This window comes from Anopheles nili, chromosome 3 (genome assembly GCF_943737925.1).
Source record: "Anopheles nili chromosome 3, idAnoNiliSN_F5_01, whole genome shotgun sequence".
NCBI classification, from domain to species: Eukaryota; Metazoa; Arthropoda; class Insecta; order Diptera; family Culicidae; genus Anopheles; species Anopheles nili.
This window is the reverse complement of record NC_071292.1, coordinates 47,409,571-47,431,928: the sequence shown is the minus strand read 5'-3', so window position 1 is coordinate 47,431,928 and position 22,358 is coordinate 47,409,571. Positions and strand designations below refer to the sequence as shown.

At 44.8% G+C, this 22,358-nt stretch overlaps 2 protein-coding genes across 2 annotated transcripts; both read left to right on the top strand.

The window, feature by feature from the left end:
* Positions 1 to 2,335: 2,335 nt before the first annotated feature.
* Positions 2,336 to 6,567, top strand: LOC128727562 (SRSF protein kinase 3). The gene is made up of 2 exons (XM_053821489.1): positions 2,336 to 5,616; positions 5,951 to 6,567. Exon 1 carries the CDS (start codon positions 2,336 to 2,338, stop codon positions 4,682 to 4,684), a length of 2,349 nt encoding a protein of 782 aa, XP_053677464.1. The 3' UTR covers positions 4,685 to 5,616; positions 5,951 to 6,567.
* Positions 6,568 to 16,007: 9,440 nt separating this feature from the next.
* On the top strand, positions 16,008 to 21,203 carry LOC128725373 (D-aspartate oxidase). The gene is made up of 4 exons (XM_053819113.1): positions 16,008 to 16,202; positions 20,163 to 20,286; positions 20,367 to 20,512; positions 20,606 to 21,203. The coding sequence occupies exons 1-4, from the start codon at positions 16,015 to 16,017 to the stop codon at positions 21,150 to 21,152; spliced, it is 1,005 nt and encodes a 334-aa protein (XP_053675088.1). The 5' UTR covers positions 16,008 to 16,014; the 3' UTR covers positions 21,153 to 21,203.
* Positions 21,204 to 22,358: the final 1,155 nt, after the last annotated feature.

The window sequence follows — 22,358 nt, the reverse complement described above, 5'->3', positions numbered from 1 at the left end:
AATTCAGGACTTTGTGAATTTGTTTCAATTTGCTAGGAAGTTGCCAGCAGTAGCGAGCAAACACGCTTTTAATGCCATCGTCGATGTCGTAGGTTTCGTCGATTATGTACGAGAACGCAATCCGGTGCATCGACAGCACGATGCAGCTTCAAATTTGGAGGGAAAACCGCGCAATTTGACAGACCTTGAAATCTCTTATCGCTATCATTGGTACCATACCGGAGCTAACGTTTCCTAAAAGACAAACATTCATAATGTTGTGTTTAGATTTCATAAGTGAAAATATTAATTTAATAGTTGGCCTTAGAATGGAACAGAAAATGCAGTTCAACGCACGCTCCTACTGAATTTTGAAGCTACGATATCGGATGAAATGTATAACATAAAAATACGGTGAACATGATCTCAAACGAAAATCTTCATCATATAGCAAGTGTTAATGGCTACATCGACCTCATCCTTCTTCTGCTCCTGGCATAAGAAAGCTCTAAGGACATTAACACGTTAGTATTAAGATTATGTTCCAAAATTTATCGGAGCATAAACACTACTTTTTATGAAGCATAAACATCACTCTCTGTTTATGTTTTAACTATACTATTGAAGAAAATAATTGCTAAAAGCAGTAGGTTTGTAGTTAGGTTTTTTTTCCAATTTTAGTAAGATTAACTTGGGTAAGATGCAATTTCTATAAATATGTGTGTGATTAAATTGAATTTACACTTGAAAATGTCAACTTTGGTCCCTACCAACTGTTAATATAAATAAATTAGGTTGTTTAGTCCTTATATTATTCAAATCTCGAACGATTGTTGCATAAGCAGCATCATTTAATTGATAACCATCTTATTCGTTTTACTTTTTTTTTAAATTTAATAACCAAGCAATAATTCAAACAAAACAAAAGAACACCCGCTTTGCTGTCTGTAGTCCAACCTTGTGAATGCCATATTTGATTTTAACATGGCGCCCAACAAATACCAATGAGCTCACCTGCTCTGTGCGTTTCCTGCGTAGCTTCAAGCTGTTTGCTGCCAAGATAAAGGTAATATTAAAAGAAAAGTGAGGCGAAACCAAATTTTCAAGCCGTGGGTTAGAAATTCTTATTGAATTCATCAAAATACTGGACGGCAGCGTAATACCGAACGTGTGAAAAAGAATATCGCAACCATTGACAGGTGCGCATTGTTCGTGATGCGCATCTTCATCATCACGAGAGGAAGCTAGATCGAGCAGCTGCGAAAGAAATAATAGCGAGGAAGAGTGTGGCGTGAAATGTGCGTGTGCGGTCGGTTCGGTACATCGGTTTGTCACGACAGCGAGGCTTGTCAAAAATTTTCACTACTTTAGCAGCAGAACGTTCCGGATGAATTCTGCACGGGCACAGCCGGAAGCAGCAGACACGGCTCACGACGACGCTGACCGAACCGCTCGCTCGACGGAAACGGCACCGCGGTGCTCGCAATCGTTTTGATTCAGTGTCTATCTTTCGGAACTGTAGCAGCCACTTGTTTAGTTTATAGCGCAACTTGTCTCGTTAGTCGCGGCATTTTTTTTCTTCATTCATTTCTTTAAAAAAGTAGTCCCTACAATCAACCTAGGAGGCTATTCTCAAGTTTGCACTTTTCCCATTCTTTTTTTAGTTAACCCGCTTTAGTTGCCTTCCGGTCCCTCGCTAACAAGTCCACGGGCAAACGTACGTGCGCACTCCCTGTTTCTCCATTCCGTTCAACGTTGCGTTTTTGTAACCTGGCATCACGATATCGCGATTAGTATTCCGTCGTCTCGGTACAGTGCATTGTTTCAAAAAAAGCTGTAATCGTGCGCTACCCCGAGAAGCGAATCCTTATTTGGTGGAACATCGCAAACCGAAGTTGCATAAGCGAGAACATCCTACGTTCTAGGCACTGCCCAAGCGCCACAGGCTCGTAGGCTCGTCGAGAACATTATTATTGTTCAGAACATTGTGCTGCACTAGCGACGGACCTGTTAAGTGTGTCCTGCCGACATTTGGAGAGTTGCAGAAAAATCGGGAACGGTGCGAGTGCGCGTAAGATAGTAGCATAAAAAAAGAGCCATCGACAAGACGAAAACAATACTAGCCAGCGCCTCTGCTGGGTGTTCCGCGAGTGCGCGAGCAAAAGAGATAGAAGGCTGACACAGCAAGCGGTGAGAAGTGGTTCGAGTTCACGCTCTGCGGTGTAATCGCGGGTGCGTGCTAGAGCAAGCTAGAGCAATAATAAGTTGTCCGAGGACGCACGGCTGCACGGTGCAGCGGTGTTTTGGACGAGCGAGTGAGATTCCGGAAGAGGCGGGCGTTACAGCAAAGAAAGCAATGAACATAAAACCCGACACAAACCGACACGTACTGACGATACAGGCGAAGAAGAAACGTCATAAGACGGCGAAGAAAAAGGCGAAACAGCAGGCAGTGGCAGCAGTGGCGGCAGCGGCGGCGCAAGCAGCGGCGCAGAACAGCAATAGTTACGGGAGCGGTCAGAATCACCAGTCGGCCGCAACGGCGGCGACCATTGGCGGTGGTGCCTTCGTGGGCGGCGGGTCAGAACTCCACCAGGACGACGAACATGACGGTATGATCCTGGGGACGGCGTTGGCGACGGCGTCGGTGGTCGGTGGTGCGATGAACGACGGTCAGCACTCGGTGACGGCTGCGGCAGAATCAGTGACCACTCGTAGGGGTTCGAAATCCGCAGTGCACTCGTCGGTGGCCGCGCTGGACGCGACCACAAGCTCGTCGAACGAGACGATCGAGCAGGACCGGGACGCGGACCGTGATGCGGACGGGTACACGAGTGAAGAGGAAGAGCAAGAGTGCCGGGACGAGTACTGCCGGGGTGGCTATCATCCGGTGAAGCTGGGCGACCTGTTCCTGCAGCGCTACCACGTGATCCGGAAGCTGGGCTGGGGCCACTTTTCCACCGTGTGGCTCAGTTGGGACCTGGAGGAAAAGCGGTACGTAGCGTTGAAGATAGTGAAATCGGCGCAGCACTTCAGCGACACGGCGAAGGACGAGATACACATCCTGAAATCGATTCTGAACGCGGACCCGACCGATCCGAAGCGTAACAAGGTGGTACAGTTGCTGAACGACTTCCGGATAACGGGCGTGAATGGGACACACATCTGTATGGTGTTCGAGGTGCTTGGGCACAACCTGCTGAAGCTGATCATGAAGTCAAATTACCGTGGCATCCCGCTGGCGAACGTGAAATCCATTATCCGCCAGGTGCTGGAAGGGCTGGATTATTTGCACACGAAGTGCAAGATCATTCACACGGATATCAAACCGGAGAACGTGCTGGTGTGCGTGAACGAGAGCTACGTTCGCAAGCTGGCCTGCGAGGCGACGGAGATGCACGCGATGGGTTGCAAGCTTCCGATTTCACTCATCTCGTCCGCTCCGCCTCAGTTCCAGGAGCAACCGATGAGCCAGAACATGAGCAAGGCCAAAAAGAAGAAAATGAAGCGCAAGGCGAAGATCCAGTCCGAGCTGATCCGCCAGCAGATGGAGCACATTCAGCAGCTCGAGTTCGGTCCAACGACGGTCGGATCTCCATCGACGACGACGGCGGGAGTGCTGGAAAATGGAACCGATGGAGTCTCGGAAAGCGTAAACGCGGCCAAAGTGGGCGAAAAAGTGGACGACATGAACACTGGAGCAGGAGTGCAGCAGCAGGGTGGACGGTCAGCGACGGTCAACAGTGCTTCCGCCGTTACGAGCACCGCCAATGCCACCACTACCTCGAACGTGGTCAACTCCACGGGTTCTCCGGTGGTGAAAGAAAAGACGGAGACAACCCGGCTGTTGGTTAACGGCACGGCCAGTGGACCCAGCGGAGGTAGAGACAGTGGAGACGCTGAGACGCCATCGTCCGGTGAAGAAGATCGGCCAACCCTGACGCCCAGTGCATCGACGTTTTCCAGTCCATCGGTCAGCGAGGCGACTTCCTCGAACAACAATGACGATGCTGCCAGTGACCGGAAAGCGACTTCGAGCAGCGGCATCGAGAAGGGTGACGATGACGACGGTTCGAAAACGCCCGAAAAGCCGTCCTCCTCGGTTAACTCCGTCACGTCAGCCTCGAAGCTGGACATTAGCGAATCGGTGCGCAAGATTCTCTCGTCGGTGCAGGAAAGCAAAGATGCGGCCTTCGAGGTGTGTGACATAGACGTGAAGATAGCGGATCTCGGTAATGCATGCTGGGTGGACAAGCACTTCACCGAGGACATCCAGACGCGCCAGTACCGGTCGCTGGAGGTCATCATCGGAGCGGGATACGATACGTCGGCGGACATTTGGAGTACCGCTTGCATGGCGTTTGAGCTGGCCACCGGGGACTATCTGTTCGAGCCGTTTTCCGGCAACGATTACTGCCGAGATGACGATCACATCGCACACATCATCGAGCTGCTCGGGCCGATCCCGAAATGGATTGCACTATCGGGCAAAAATTCGAGCCACGCGTTCAACTCGAAGGGTTTGTTGAAAAACATTTCCGGACTCAAGCCGTGGGGTCTGGTGGACGTGTTGATCGAGAAGTACGAGTGGCCAGTTGAAGATGCGTTCGAGTTTAGCGATTTCCTTAAGCCAATGCTGGATTATGATCCGCGAGCACGTGCCACGGCCGCCGATTGTCTCCGGCATTCATGGCTCAACCATTGAGCCATGGAGCGATTGGGATGATCCGCAAAAGGCAGTTGTGCCGAGGGTTGTGGCTGGTGCGAACCTACTTAAGGACCCTCAACCAGTGAACCAGTAGGGGAGGATTGTGGAGAGTGTACAATTTCGTAGGAAGTGATAGTCCGCCCTGATTTCCATGCTGTCTATCCGGTGACTGTGGGAGACCCCTTGAAGGCATAGTGAAAAGTGCAGTCTGAAAACAGACTAGCAAGGCTCGTTAAATATGATTAAAATGGAAAAGAAGTGTCGGCAAGTGTGTGTGCGTTTGTGTGCTCGTTTGTGTGTGTGTGTGCGCGCGTGTGTATATTGAGCAAATAATAATGGTGATAAAAGAAAGAAATATACATGAAATTACGCGTGGAAGCAAGACAACGGAGTAATTAAATCGGTATGTGCAAGTGCGTTTAGTTGGAGCAAAAATGTTGGGCAGTAGGTGGCCGCAAAATGCAGGTTTATTGTGAGTAGCTGAAGGTTGCTTACTACATTGTGCATTGTGGTGTGAATGCTATGAAAAGCTGAAAAGAAAAAGAAAATCACTAGGCTCTCCGCAGACCGGATTGTTGCATTTTGCAGCGAAACGTTTTCTTCGCCGATGTTGGTTGCACCAAACTGGCGAAGAACCGGATTGCATTATTTTGTTGTTGCGATTGGATGGTGCTGTGGAATGGTCGTCGAGTGGTGTTGTTTTTTTTCTGCGTCGGATAGCAGTGTTCCAGAATTCGATGGCATAGGCGCATTCCGGTGCGGTGCAGAGTGAGAAACGACATCAGGACATTGCAGTGCAGCGGAGTAGCCGAAAAAGAATATGTAAAATATTAAACGGGATGCATAATCTCAGTGAAGTTTGTGTGTAGGAATTATGTCCCAGTATCCCCGCATCAAACGAACAGCTTTACAAGTTAGAACAATAGAAGGTAAGTTTGGTTACATTTTTTTGTTACACAGACACGTTTTTTATTCAGTTACCAATAGTTTAGTTGATACGCACAATACTTTCCTTTCAAAGTTTAACAAAGTAACTAATTTTGCCAAGGCACATTTTTACTCAAATACCTTTGCATATATGTCTAAGTAGATCAGATTGGAGCAAAAATCACGAATGAAAGGAAAAAAAACTTGTTCGATATGCTTCCGTTAAATGTTTTCAAACTCATGTATTTCGCATGGCTGTGCGCAAGATGTTAAGTATTTGTTTCCATTTAAAATAAAATAACAATGTTTTTTTCTAACTTCGGTTTAATTTTACAGGAAAATAAGGATAACATATAACATCAATGTGCCGTGTGTGCCCTCGTTAGCGAACTAGACGCGGAATTGGCAAAGATGAATTTAGCAGTTGAGTGGAAAAATAAGAAAACGGAAAATAGGCGCAAAAGAGATTGAGCATATTGTATAACTGCATCATCACAATCAGCAATAGACGGTTTTGACTGACGGAAAGGAATGATAGGGAAAGAAAGAGGCAGTAAGAGCAAACATCGTCAAAGAGTCGTGAATTGTTACGTGAAGCAAAACGAAGGGAAAACCCTTTGAAGAATAATTAACTCCCACTATTATAAACAAACAGAACCAGATAGCACCCTTTTTTAAGAAATTATAGAAAATAACTAATACTAAAAGAAGAGAAAAAATGGAGGCAGTAGTATCTTAGGTTTTTATTATTATTATAAATATTATTATTATTATTATTGTAATTACTCTTATTATTATTACTATCATCATTACATGTAGCTGTTAGCGCCTCCCAAAATGCACCAGCACATAGGTTTGAAGAACGAAGGTAACAATATATCAAAAGAAAGGAACAAAACTTGCTATCAAATAGGTTCTGGGCCAGCTCGAGCCTGTGAAAAACCCCGAGAGCACATTCGAGGAAAAACGGTGCAGACGAGAAAGAATATACAGTATGATGAGGGTGTGCACACGTTGGAGTTGACCTTACAGTGCACCAATTCCCCTCAGTGTGCCATTTTCCTTTTTATGATTTGATCACCACCTTACTCGAGGCGAACCTGGTACACGTTCGCAATCGAACTTTGAAGCGAAGCAAACGAAAACCTCCCTAGTCTGTCCTGTCGGAGTTGTAGCTACTATGCTGCGCCAAAAGCACACCGGCCCGACTAGAAACCGGGCGAAAAACAACAGCATTTTATAACGTTTTACATGCAACAATACACGGAATGTTTTGTGTATGGCTATACATGCAGCTTTCGGGTTCCCCTCTACGTGAGCCTTTTGGGAGCAGCAGCACGAGATCACGTAGTCCGTCCTAAGAGTAAAAACAATGGCAGCAAACCAAACGTAGAGAAGATATGAGGCTTCGGTGGAAAAATGTCGCGAAACTCGTTGAAGGACTAACGACTCTGCTTTCAACAGTGAAGGTACAGCTCGTCTGAAATGATCTCACAAGGTTAGAAAACACGAAAAAAATGTTACGTACAAGGATGATGGTAGTGGCCACGATTTAGGGGTGTGCAAAATTTCTCTCGTTCTTCTTCCAACTTCTTACCTCACCGTGTGGTGTTCCTAGGATCGATTTGTGGACGTGCGAAATGATTGGGTGCAATTGGAATGTACGCGGGGGCCAGTAAGCAGGAAAGGATCACCACGAGCTGAAAGCCTATACTGCAAGGTTGGAGCGACTTTTTCTCCACCATTCTTATTCCCACATCCCGTATTCATTGTGATCGCATATCTTCCAGTCCATACATTTGTACCATAACTAGGTAGAGAGCAATTTTAGTAGTAAATCAGTAATGCTCACTACGCTTCGCATTCGGGTACCTTCTATTGCTGCACCGTATTTGGGGTGTAATTTGTAATAAACTGCGAACAGTATAGATATTCTAAAAATATGTGTAACTCCATTCGTTACATAATGTTTCATTCGTAATAACTTCTATATTATAATCGAATGAAATGTGCAACATTATTAATTGTAGTACGCCACTTGGCTATCGGTGAAAGCAGAATTTACCCGAATTCGTAACGTAATGTTCATGACTGGAGCTTTACTTAATTTTCACATCTTTGTCCATTTACATTTCAACATCATCAACAAGAGAGAGCTGTGCAAGAATATCTTCATTCAAATGTTTGAATGCTTAGCAGGGTGGATTTCATCTACAACGTCAGATTGATAAAAATCACTGCGCAAAAATGATTATTGAGAAGGGTGGATAGGACTAATGGATGGTTCCTTTGTGTGATGGGTTAGTGGAGCAGATGCAGACATACAATATGGTCGCAATGCGTTACTTCTAGATTTTTAGATAGAGAAAAAACTGGAATATCGGTTCTTTGTCACCAGTGTTTCGGTCTAGGTTGTGCATTTTAGCTGGCAATCTAACAGGGTATTTTGCATCGTATAATTCTGCAAAACAGCGAACGTTTGGGGAGAAAATGAGATTTCAAGGTATGATGTTTTATTTCAAAAGCACGACCAAGCCAACATTACGACCAAAGGTACGACGTTTGCGAGGAGGATTGCATCTTCCGTTTGCAAATTGATGCGTGAGCGAAGTTCAATCATGCTTCAAATCAATTTGTCTATATCTATTACAAATGATACTCGTATCACCTGCTTATGTCAAAAGAAAGGAGAGAAAGTTCATCCGAAGATGAGCACCAGCTATGGCAATTATGGGATATATAACGGCCGAAATGTGTATCCTGGGGTCTCTTTAAATTTCCAGCTCTTTCGAAAAAGACTCAACCTCGTCATAGCGTCATCTAAGAATAAAGACTAAATTGATTTGCTTTGCGCGAGTAATAGGCTTTATTGGATGAGTGTAGGAAGACGACAAGACACACTCTTCGTATTCCCATTTAGATGTACAATTAGCACCATTTTATTGAGTCATCTCTCCGGTTTTGTCTTTCGCAGTGCCACATGCTGACTCAGTGTGTTTTTCTCTGAATATTAAAAATGGAATCTATGTGCATTGTGAACGATTTTCTGATAGTTTTGAACTAGTTAAAGAGTTCAACTGTGCGGGTCGTTTGTTTCGAATGTTGTCTAGTATTGAAATTCTTTGCACTAGTCATTTGGCACGAAGAATTAAAACATGAATTGAAATTGAACTAAACGGTTGTAGCGTTGAATAAGTAAGTATAGTTAACGCGACCGAGACGTGAGTTTACTATGTTTATAACATTTTAGACTGCCCTTTGAATTCACCTAATTTGGTATGATGACTTAGATGAAAAAAAATTGTAGCGCAAGCATTTTTATAATCCGCCTAACAAAACGTCGAAAACGAAAGGCTTATTTTTCTGTGGAAAAAAAATGAATATCTTAATCTACGAACATGCGTTGTAAAATAATGTACGTAAAGCTAAATATCTATCTTTTTGTTATAAGGTTAGTAAAGGCATGTAAATCATCACTCACACAGGGAATATTTGTTTACGTCCGTATACATAAAGGAGGCATAAATGAGTTACGAATGAGATCGAGCGTTGGGAAGGAACGTGGCCCAAAATTCTTCGCACTGTGCTTGCAGAGGATGTTATGGCAATGTAAACACTAACCGCGTCGACCTTTGGTCTTCTTTAAAAAACGATCAAGTGGGAGTTTTAAATCGTTGCATAGTTTTGTGTTTCAACTTGGAGATATTAAAGTCGAGTGTTTTTTCAACAATGGATTTTAGTTTAATCTATTTATTACAATATGTCTGATAACAGATCGAACAGGCATACCGAAATTGGGTATAGTTGGACCCACCCAGAGAAATGAGTATGTGGGCAATGTTAAGTATGCGTTATTTGATTTGAAATTGTACAATATATGGACATATTGCAACCCTGTTAGTCTACCCATACTCATACCCCCTACTCCTTTTAATCCTTTAATGCTGGTACTAATGGTGATATAATTTATTTCAATCCAATACAGACCAACTGTTTCAGAAGCGAATTTTCCGCTCCTAACGGTTTGTTTCATGACATGCTCTCGCGCTCTGGCTATAAGAACGAATCATTTGTTTTCCCCTTTGTTCGGAGCTAGAATATGCTATCCTTGAAAAAGTGTATTGTGCATGCAAAGTCGTACATTCTTAACCCAATCGCATAACGTGGTTCCAGCAAGCTTATCTATTTGGATTATCAGTTTTACGAGTTGACAAAAACGTGGTTCCTCAAAGACAAAGAAACAAGCTAGATCTAAAGCATTACCAAATCATACATTTCATCGATCGTCGTATTTCATTTCCAATCGCTGAAAGAGATTTGACACATTTCATTTTAACCGTACGTACGTATAAATGCGAAATAATCATGATTCTCGTGCTCATCATCATATCTGCGTAGCAACAACACAAAAAATATTGCGAGTAGACAAACAAAAATACAATGCAAACCGTCGTTGAAACTTATCCTCATGTAAATGTTTGACCAAACTTTAGAGTGAAGCGGGCGTAGGTGTTTATAAGCTAAAATTAAATCCCTCTTCGTTGGTGAACTTCGGTGGAGGAGTTATTACGGGCGACTCTCGATTAGCGGAAGCAAAGCGTGTGTACAGAAACCGATAGTGTTTTTCTTTGTGGAGGTGCATTTTACAGACTTGGGGTTTATTTGGCCGGCAAAGAGTGTGACACATTTATTCTGTTTGAATTATAATATTTCCCATTGTTGTGCTACTGTAAGAAGCTGTTACACAAGATGATCACTGCTCAAGATGGTTCTATCGAAATCATTCGTTTGTCGCATTGGGATAGTAATTTAAAAAAAAAAAAAAGATTCGAATATGGTCCTCAGTTATCTGACCAACAAAGAGACAATATTGACGATTGAGGTGCACAAAAAACTAGAAGAGCAAGCAACGGGAGCACATAAAATGGAACGAGCCGTTAATGGAGCAAACATTGTAAAGAAAAAACCCGTTTAGCAACATTTTTTGGTGCTCGGAATCGTCGGTATCGGCATAATCGGGAGGCGCCTGTATCAAAAAATCATAGTATAAACAATTGTCAACGGATCGTAAGGGGGGAAAATCATTAAATAAATTATACATTGAGAATAATAGACATACAGCATGAACGCAAGAGCACAGTGAGGGAGAAAAATAATAATGAATAGAATAATAGAAATGTGTAATTTTGATAAATATTGCGTTGTTCGAAGCGCGTGCGGACAACACACAGTCAGGTGGCAGGATGTAATCAGGATCGCTCGCCTGACGATGTGTGGAATAAGTAGCAAAGATTTATAAAATTTAACCGCGGTTCGCAAAGACCAGGACGACGAGTGTGTGTGTGTGTGCGCTGGTTACATCAAACCCTGCCGGAAAAGCCTACATGACGCACGGGGACAAAAAGAACAAGGCTAACAAAAAGGACGCGCTGAGGCGGAGGGATTTTTCACACAAAGGTAGAGCACGCGGAAAAACCGAGCGCTTAGGTGGCGCTCCAATAACGCTGCGTATAATTTGTAGAACAAACTATAAATATTGTATCATTCGCGAAACTCTCATACACACACACGCACACACACACGGACACATACACAAACAAAAAAAAAACAAAATGCTCACAAACAAGGAACACACAGGTGTGCACGGCACCCCACACATGCGATCACTCGTAATTAAATTAGTTTTATTGAATCCATAACCACCCTCCCGCGCAATCCCTACAACTCCCCCTCCCCCCATCATCGGGGTGGTTGGTGCATTGGCGGGAGAGAGGATGTGCGTGAAAATGTCACGATCGCAGGAGAGAGGGAGAGAGAGAGAGAAAAAAAAGAGGAAGCGCATAAGAAACAGGTGACGACCGCCCCCCCCCCCCCTCCTCTCTCGACCCCCTTGACGCGTCGGCGAGGACCCATGGGTGTGTGTGTTGGTCAAACGACCAGTTCAGTTATGTTAAGCCTGGGGGAGAGAGAGAGAGAGAATACGCACGAAATGCGGTGACGCGCGAAAAATGGCGTACGGGCGACAGTTTCCTCGGGCGGGTGGGTGGCCAGGGGAAAAGGAGGCTGCGCACCGCAAGGGACGATTGGCAGGGAAACGGAATGTACCGAAAATAAAATGAGACACGTCGTGTGATGATCAATTCACGCGCGGACAACTGAAATTTGTGCAAAAGCGTGTGGGGAAGCTGCGTTTGGGTTTCATTTTTCAGCTGATTTTCCGAATGAGAAATGCTCCGATTTCGCTCCACCAATGATGACCCCAACGTCGTACTTTGTTTCGTTATTGTTTTCGCTTGTATGCTACATTAGGCTAATTAAAACTGTGTCGTCGTTGGTCTGGTGTCCGAGACCATCGGGGTATGCCCCCGGACGAGTTGGCAGATTGCGGAATTATTTATCCTCGTTCGGTGCTGGGCACAGTTTGCTCGAGCGGTAAGTAGAATTCATATCCGAAAGCATAGCACCAGGGACCTGTTGTTATTTCAAACAAGTAGAATGGCTTTTTTTTTGTCCCGGTATCATCAGCTTCCCGTTCGGATCGTTCGGTTCCATAGCTTATGGGATAAGTTTGATATCGTTCCATTTATCCCGTTTCAGGAATGGCTCTTTCTGCTCATCGATACGAAATAAAAACGTTTATAGAGTACTCTATAAAACGAAATAATGATCATAAACGTAGGAAAATTATGACAATTTTTATTCCCTTGTATTAGTTTTCATATTAAATAGAATCAAATGAGTGAGTTCATGTTAGCTAAAAAAACACAAAGTCTTCAAATATGGTTAATAGCAGCTTACAGAAATTTGTAAAGCTGATGCAGTTTTTTTTATCATTAATTATGCTTTTTTTCTAGATTAAGTTCTTCGATCTTCTTGATCTTTGCTCTTGGTCGGTATGAGAATCATTATTGGTTGAATTTACTGAGGGTTAATACTTTTTGCTTTTAGAAAATCGTCGTCAATTCGTGACGCAAAAAGAACCGAATAGTATGACGAAAGTTTACCGTGTCGTTTTTTTTTTTCAAGAAAGAGATTTTGAGGCTCTAAATATAAATCGCTCGCGACAAAAATATCGACCAAAATAGCATAGTTAGCGCGATTGGCAATCTAGTAATGCTTCTAACGCTACGCAGCGCGTGTGATAGGCGCGATATGATAGTTACAGTCACATTTTGAAGAAGTTCATTGACCATTTGCCACATTTCGAACACACGCGATACAATGTAATGGAAGTTTACGAACCTCCGGCACGTTTGCCGATTCCGGCCTCGACACCAGCACCAGCCAGGGGGAATGACAGGAATAATAGCAAAGCGATTATTTATCCATCATTGAGCAGGCATTTCAATAAACAAGCAGCACCAAAACCGGCATTGCAATCGCGCACTGGGGGAGGGAAAATGGTAAATCAATCAGCGGTGCGCTGTTACTGTCGCGTACTTGCGCGCTATCGCCATCTCGCTCTGCCGTTCGTCGTACGTCCTCGTCACACACGGCACATTTCTCGCTGCCACACGGGTTTAACCCATCCACGGGTGATGGGCAAAACGGCCGTTTTGTCAATAACCGTCATTTCCGGACGGAAAATGGAAACACACGGGCTGGAGGGGTGCACAGAAAACATCTCGATGGCGCTCGGAAAGGCTGTACAGGAAAATGCTATTTGTTTGATTTGTTTGGCTTGAAGCTGACACACATTTCCTCACCGAAGGCCACCCATTTTGGGGCGGGCGAATGCCGTGGAAAAGCCGCCAAGCGAATGGTGAGGAGGTCAGTTTGATCGAGATTTTCTGTTCGCTCGATTGGATCGAATTCTGCGCTCAAGTGGCCTGACCAACGCGCCGGCATAATCTGCGAAATGGTGTTCGGTGTTGTGTCGTTGGATTCGAGGAAAGCATAATTTGATCAGGTTCCCGATTTCTCCCACCGGTAGATGATATGATGCGCTCCAGCTTTTTGGAGGAAACTGAGGCGATGCATGACGGCATTTGGGCTTTTAAATTCGATACTGGTCGTGTCAACGTAAACATGCTGTTTGATTGCTTGCTATTGAAAATTAACGAAATACGTATCGGCAATTTTGGGACAAAAATCACGCCGGAATGGGAAATGAACATCAATTTGTGTCGGTTTGTTAGATTGTTAGGCGTATTTGAACTGTCACATTTGCATTACATGTTAGTCATGTGCTTGATGAAACAATCCTTGCGTTCGTCACTGTGGGAAAAAGGATCTTAAATTGCTCTGAATAAAGCCACCATCATATTATTTGTAGTTTCTTGTAGCCTACTAGATTTGGCTGTAATTGCATTTCTATACCGTGGTAAATCTCATAAACCTACTCAAAACAGAACACTTGGTGGTTGATTAAACCAACTCGCAATTAAATAACGTCTTCCGAGTGGGCTAATAAATCTTAAAACCCTTGCAAAAAATTGCCCCAGTTAATCGTAACAGGACGCCATAGACGCAGCTTTGAAACCATTCCTGCCTAGATGGATTGCAAAGCAACAACATATGATTGCTTGCGCCTTTATCAGCGAGAAAGCGACACACGTCCGATGGTGTGCGTGTCGTTTTATACCGGTCGGCGTTGTTTACAATGCCTCCTGCAATCAGCCGCCCCATTCCGGTACTATTTTCCTTTGCTCGTTCGCCTCTTATCGAAGTAAATTTAAAAACAAAAAATGCCGGGAAGCGCACTATCTCCTGTCTTCATACACACACACACACCATTTCAGTAGCGACCAAAACATCGCTTCATCGTGACACCGGAGAACACATCTGCTGCAGTTCCAGTCGCTCAGTTCTACCGATTGGCGGATCCAGTCTCCGGGCACGGTTCAACGATCGGTTGAGTTCTTTACATCCGCCGTTTGGTGTGCGAGTTTGCATACAGAGCACATCCTGTGGCTGTGGAGGATACTAAACCGCAAAGTGCGTGCGTGCGTGTCTATCAAAGCAAGCGAAGCTACTCCTCAGGTGGGTAAGTATAAATACACCAAGTTGTGAAACGTGATGAAGCAGGCGTGGGGCGTTGCGTATGCGTATTGCGAGAGCAACCGCGTGTTTTTCTCACTCACTTGCGAGAGACTTGTGAGAACGCGAGTTTGAGGTTACCGCGAGTCGTCGCTACCGATTACGCAAGAGCTAACACCCAACCCGCGAGGATTCTAGCGACCGAAATAAAAACCAATCTTGACTCATTTCAACCAGCTGTTGATTTCAATGGCAAGGCCAGTGCGATTTCATATCGCACACTATCGGTTCGTTAGAGACGAATATTTTGCTGCCGTTTGTGCGCCGAAGGTGTTGCCAAATCGGCGGTCTTGAGTTGTTTCTCTGGCACGAGAATGAATATTGTTGTTAAATGTTACCGCTGCTAATTTCAGTGAATTAAATTCTGTTACTCGACAGACAGATGCTGGCAATGAATTTGTTGTTATCAGTGGTCATGAAATGTGCGCGAACGAGAAAGCACAGCTAAGACATTCATTCATCACATGGTCGTCCTTGGTTTGGACACCAAGAATATATTGTAGCTGAATATATGTTCGAAAATCCGTTGTGCCCTTTAGAAGTGGAGCTCTGCCAAACACAGGTAACAATAACGCTCTCAGAGGTCAAGGTTTGTGAGATTGAAATAGAGCTTTACAAACGGTTGGCCATCAAATTTTTGACCACTTATGAGATTTTATTCTTTTAATCTACTACTGGTTCTAAAAATTGAATTATCTTCCAGTATTGAAAGCTACTTTATTTGCTTAATAAATGTTTAACACAACAATCTTTGAAACATTCCTATGGTAACATTTATATGATCAAAACTCAAATGATAACAAATTTTAAATTAAACAGCATAGTTCAAGGATTGTTTTTCAGCGTATGCTTAGTCCTAAAACACCGCATGATTTCTGGCAAGATAAAAATAAATTTGGGGTCATGTGGTTTAGCGTATCTCTTCGGAGCTATGTCAATCAATCAACACTACGAGGCAACCGAACCGGCTGAGGGAAACGACCCAGTTTCCTAACATGATGAATTTCTATCGAATTTTCGTTAGTTTTTGCTCGGCCCGTCGTCGTTCCGAAATCCATAAAAAGCCACCAGAAAGAATTTAGACCATCAAGATGAGGATGGATAAAACAAAACCGTTCAGCACCTTCGTCCTCGGGTGCAGTAAAGCTGTACAAACCCACCCCAAATCGATGGTAGCCGCGGCGTTCAGCGACCTCTTCACTGTGTGCATGTTATTTATTTCTTTTCTTTTTTCTCATCCTCGCAGGTGAGGATCGTTATCGTCCACTTTACCCAGCAAAAGACCGCACATTTCGGTTTGTGGCGCAGTGTACGACTCGTGCGAAGGAAACCACTGGAACAAAGCGGGAAAAAGGTGGAAAATGAATGTATGCGTCGTTGGTGCCGGGGTCGTCGGTCTGACGACGGCGCTGGAGCTACAGCGCGAGCTGCGAAACGCCAATGTCACCGTCCTGGCGGACCGGTTCGAGCAGGACACATGCAGTGACGTTGCGGCTGGCCTATTTCGTCCCGGAACCAGCTTTTCCGGCCCCACGGACGAAATAACCAGGTAAATGGCACGGCTCGTGCAAATGTAGATCGATCGGAGGTGCTTTAGAACTCATTTTTTCACTTCCACCAACAGTTATCGGGGCACCAACGAAGCTTTCTGTTAAATTGTATGTTTCGTTTGATTTATTTGGAAAAAAGGTCAATCATCGATTTATAGATTCATATTTAATTAACCATGTTCGAGAGTTGCAGCAAAAGGCAGCCTTAAATTAGCGATCAACATTGTGGATTTATTTGTTACCAAAAGCAAGCAAAAGATGGATCAAAATTAATAGATAGGAGTGTAAAAACGCAGCTATTTTATTTGGCAAACATTCTTGCGCGAGAATCCACTCTCTCATCCATAGCCTCACAAAAACCATCATTTTTCAATATCAGAGCCTCTCACAATATCATCATTTTTCATTTTCGTCAACGTCAACGTCCTGTGGCGCGTGGGGAGCAATTAAATTTCCCATCCAAGCAACCCATTAACACACCGCCCGTGTATGCGTTGTCTGGGTGGGAAAATGCCACCCACAGACGGGAGGGGGTTTGTGTTTTCATCCATCCTGACCGCACGGGTCGAACCGTCGAAACATTGGCCCAGCTGCTGTAGCCGGTGGAGCAACATTGTCGATTTCTAATTTAAATTACCTTCCATCCGGCTTAGCAAGCCTTAGCAAAGTTAGCCTTAGCTCAACCAGCTTTAGGTGGCTTCAGGCTTCTGGTCCGCCGGGCGGGCAAATTGTGCGGAAAGTCCCTCAATTCCGAGTACTTTTAATAGCCCAAGGATATTGTTCGCATGTATTGCTCGCTCTCGGACAGCATTTGGACACATTCCGGGCCGCGTTCGTGTGTTGCTAGGTGAAGTGATTTTTGTTCGCCGGAACAAAAGAGATCGTAAAAATCGATCAATAATCGTTGGCACACAACGTACGTAAGAGCTTTTCATGTACGTCCACCGTGCGAGCCCGTGGTACCTGTGGTGGTTTGCTTATTTGCTTTCGAAAGTCCCCAAGCCAACCCTCTCCGATTGGCAGGAAATTGTATGTGGTAATGTGCGGTCCGTTTAGCTCATTTAAAAAAGATGACCAATATCTCGAGACCACAACGTCGGGCTGACCTCGATGGGGGGATGAACGATGGCGGAAAAATCCGTAGTACCTACCGTCCAACGTGCACACACGTTGATTCGCTCGATTAGACACCTGTCGGAAGGGGTTTTCCCGAGGTTTTTTTTTTCCTCGGCGAAGGACTAGGGACGGCCCCGGGTGGGGTCAAGCTTCACCTCTCGAGACGGTCACGATCGATAGGGCTTCGTGGGCCTGTTCCTGGCTGGTGTTTTCTCGCTGCACCTGCTAACTACGGTCGGATTCGCCGCTGGTCGCCAAAAGTGGCACACCCGGCTGGGAAAGAGCAGCCATCGCTGGTTGTTGCCTTTTCCTTCCCATTACGGCATTACGTAATCCGTACGATGGGTCGAAGGTTTAAAGGACTCTTTCTCTTTCCCACTTTCGCTACCTTACTCGCTCTCTCTCTCTCTCACTCTCGGGATAAACAAAGTGGAAAATGAGTGGGGAACGTTCCGCGTGTTTTGAGTCTTTCTTTTCACGCGCCCATTCGTCCGCATAGCTTATGCTTCGACGTTTTTCTCGGCCAAGCCTGGGTGCGACGTACGGCTATATTTAGCACATACGTACAGAGTTTGTGTGTGTGTGTGTGTGTGTGTGTGTGGAGTGCATGTTTCCGCGTTTTCTGGGTTGGGCATCGAAATCATATTTACACACCGTAAACACACGATAAACTAAAGCGTTCCGTCGAGTGACGGTGGTGCTTGATTGAGAGGATTTTGATTTTAAGAATACCACACCGGTTATTCACCGTTTCCGTGCCAAAGGAGGGTTGGAATAAATATACCTCCTCGTTCTGTTCCCAATTACGACCAAAGTTGTTGAGTTTACGATCGTATTAAGGGGTGTTTTGAAATAGGAAAACATGGCGTTGTTTTCTCTAGAAATTGTTTAAATTATTTTCTATCCATGTTCAGGGGAAATTTTTATTCTACAATTCTTTTTTTAAGTATTGATTACTGTACTTTTTACGCGTTTTTATAAGATTCAATTCCTTAGTAAGCACCCACTAAAGCGCTTATGTTTTGCGCTGGAAGGAAACCGTTCAAATGGCTATTTTATGCAGTACCTATGGCCGCAACCTATGGCTGTTTCCTTTTTTTCATGTGTTGTTATCTTCAGCATACGGGTGTTGACACATGACCCTGTTGGTGCTAATCACCGCCAGCATTGATTTGAAGCACACGTAACCTACAGCACTACGGGGCGCTAGCAGCGAAACAATGAAAGATCGATGAAAAGCACTAATACTCAGGACATACAAAAAAATCCCTAGAATTCCCACCATTTCGTGTGAGAATCCATCCAAAGGCACACATAACGCTCCTCTGCTGCATTGTGCAGGGCTGTCGCGAACGAAGCCCTTGGGTGAAACCATTCAGTGGCATGAAATATATGACGAGACCGCTTCTAATGGGATAGTCGCGACAGATGAACGTTCCCATATCGAGGCCACACGGGCGCAAAGCGATAATAGCCGCGCTAGTACTGGGCCACGTCATGTCCTTGCCGGGCAAGGATTCTAGTTTGTTCTTACTATTTTTGAATCGCGATGGAGACGCCTGGTGCCGCACGGCTGATCGATCGATTTCGGTCTTGGTTGGGGCTTTACACGATGTAACGACGATGGTTAGCTTTAAAACGATGGCCATTATTAAACGCAATGTCAATGATAATATTATGGTGATTCTGCAACCATCGTTTTTTTTTTCAGTCATTGCGATTAATAAACGTCATGGAACCGTGTGACAAATGCGATAAAATTAACCTTTCAAGAAGGCATCTTTGAAACCCTCGCACCGTTTCATATTTACTTCTTTTTTGTAGCACACACAAACGCCATTCGTTTCCCAGTGGTGCAACAAAAGCTGACGAACTGCGAACCTATTTTTACCCACGTGGTCACTCGCCCATTCCCGAGACTCTCCCGGAAGTGGTGCGAGTTTCCTAATGTGACCCCCTGATCCGTCCTCCCTCAGTGAACCTCAGAGCAGAGCCCTAGTGGTCGCTAACGCGATGATTCCCCGCTTAATGTCCTCCAGTCACGCCATCATCCGTGAGCCGGGCCAGCTCGATCTATCGTGTCAAATTGCTAACCTACAAAATGGCCACGGGGTTTCGGTGCTTTGACCTAGCCAATCCGCGTGCCTGCAGAATCGAAACAACCGGTCCCGCGGGTGCATTAGCAGTGGGCTCGCGCGAAGGGAATTCATACTCGCGCAAATATTTACATACAAAGGACACGTGTGACGGATTGCTCGACGGGGCAGCACAAATTATGGAGGAAATGTGCAAACCCGCAACAGTAAATTACGCACGAAGGCTATCTACATCTGCGCCAGTGAAATAGCAAACGAACGTTGCATTATCGTTCATAATCACTCGCTCTGGCTGTGGTGTGGGGTTTTTTTTACACACGCAAACAAACCGGAAACACCGCATGTGCTGCACGAGGCGAATCCACTGTGAATCAATTCATCTTAGCGTTACTGCGATTGGCTGCGTGAACATTGCTAGTTTTCAATCGAGGACACACAGGATTCGAAAAATAAAAGCTCTTCATTCTGCTCACCCATAAAACACACGACTTTCCCCCAAGGTGTCGAGGGTTAATGTCGTTGCAATACACAGGACCTTCGTGTTGGCCTACACTCATTTGTTGCTTTCCGGTCGACCGGAACACGGGAGGAGGGGTTGACGCAATTGCTTGCGGCTTTAAGGGTTGTTCCGTCATTTCCTGGCTTCCGGTGGTGGCTTCCAATCGAACCTGCTCCTTTCCGCAGAACCACAGGAAAGTCATTTTCACAGTCGCAACAATTTTCTTGCCCTCTTTGCCTTTTCCACAGGAAATGGATTTCAGACGCGTACGGATACTGGGACGAACTTCGCGCCTCGGAACAGTCGGCCCGGGCCGGTGTGTGCCAGTTGTCGGGTTACATTTTTTCTAGCCGAGATCCAGCCATCGTTCGGGTAGGAGATACGTGGAAACGGAAGCGTGGTCCCGGCGCCAGGCAGCTGGAGTTAAATTGTTAATATTGTTTTATCCATAGAATCACTACATCGAGAAGGTGGTGCCCATGTACCGGGCGGCCACGGAACAGGAGTTGCGCATTTGCCCGGGCGAGTGGAAGTACGGCTCGTTCTTCACGACGATCCTTGCCGAGTGCCGGCTCTTTCAGCCGTGGGCCACACAAAGGTAGGACATTGATTGGTTCGGCATCGAACGAGGTCGAAGGAGCAGTGGAACAGGCAAGCGATTATTAATGGGTGTGCCTTTTTCTTTCGCTAGATTTGTCGAGAATGGAGGCCGCGTCCTGACGGTGGCCTTAGACAGCCTGCAGCAATTGAGCGGCAAGTACGACGTCGTCGTCAACTGTACCGGCTTGGGGGCGAAGCGATTGTGCAACGATCACAAGCTGGTACCTATACGGGGGCAGGTGATAAAGGTGCGCGCCCCTTGGGTGAAAACGGCCTTCTACGCTGACTTCGATACGTATATTATACCGGGCTTTGAGGGTGTAACGCTGGGGGGATGTCGCAATTTCGATAGCTACACGACGGAGGTCTCCCGGTATGATTCTGCCGCGATTCGAGAGCGGTGTGAGACGCTGCTACCGAGCCTGAAAGGAGCGCCTGTTGTGCGCGAATCGGTGGGGCTGCGACCGCATCGTGATCCTGTACGCGTTGAAATCGAATTACTGCCAACATCAAACGGAAATCTGCGCGTCGTGCACAACTACGGTCACGGAGGGTATGGCGTAACGACGGCACCAGGGACAGCGAAATACGCTACGCAGCTCGTGAGGGATGTTCTGAAAGCTAACAGCAAACTGTAAAACTCGTTAAAAGTGCATGTTAGCTGTAACATTCACTCGGAAATAAATATCACGTGCTTCGAACCATAGTTATAGTAAATTTTGTGTTTCTCTTACAATAAAAAACCGTTAACCGAGTAGATACTGATAGATTATTCAAATTGATGATATAACACAAAGCATAAAATATTCATTAACTGAATTGAATCACCAATAAATTATTAAAAATATGTTCAACGTAGTTCAGCATATATATGCACATGCATGCAGTGTAATCAAAAATAATCACTTAGCCTAAAATAAGATCCTGGAGATTCTTTTATGTTACTGTAAAAAATACTACCCTTTTATGATAAGCAAGCATATTTTATAGTTCATTGCCCATGATTATTTTGCATATGATCCGCCTAGAAAAGCACTGAAATATCGCAAGCTATCATTTCGTCAAGTTCCATGGTTTGATGCTTCCTTAAAATTTACCACGTAAAATTGCACGCAAGGGGAAAAAATCTAAAAGCAACATTAAAAATAAAATTAAAAATTAGCGCTTTAGAATAAATAAAATCCATGAACCGATTTTACTTTTTCTGTAGCGTACTGTATGCACACGAGGAAAGCAATAGAAAAAGTATTTCGTGTTCGTTCAGGTTATGGAACAGGAAATAGACTTAATCATAATAGCTTAATTAGTTTTGCTTTCGTCTAAATAATCAGAGAAAGAGTAAGGAAATTAGATCAGGCCTTCTAAATACGTTGAAAACGAATCTAAGCTAAGGTAGCTTCACCCGGAGTTGCCATCGTTGAGAGTACTCAGCAATGTGTTATAAACAAACCGCGCGACTATCAAATATCTGTTTACCATATGGCTGTCATCTTGTGTTTTTTTTATAAGAAATGTTTGCGCATTGCAAAAGTTAAGCAGTTAAATTTAACTTAAACATTATACAAACATAAAATAACCGAATAGTGTTACATAAAGAGTGATGACTCGGTTGCACGATTTTGTCTAAGAAGAAACGTATGACCTATAGTAGTCGGTGGTTGTTTGGAATAGTGTGAGGTGTTTGGTCCTACCAGGTCCACGGATTAGTGAGGGAAGTCCCAGGAAGCTGGATTCCCGAGCTATACCGTGGCGAAATCTCGCAGGAAAACTAAGAATCAATCGTGAACAGTGCGTGTATTCAAAACCTGCTTCGCAGAGCCTTTTTTGGTAGCCAGGCCAGTGCT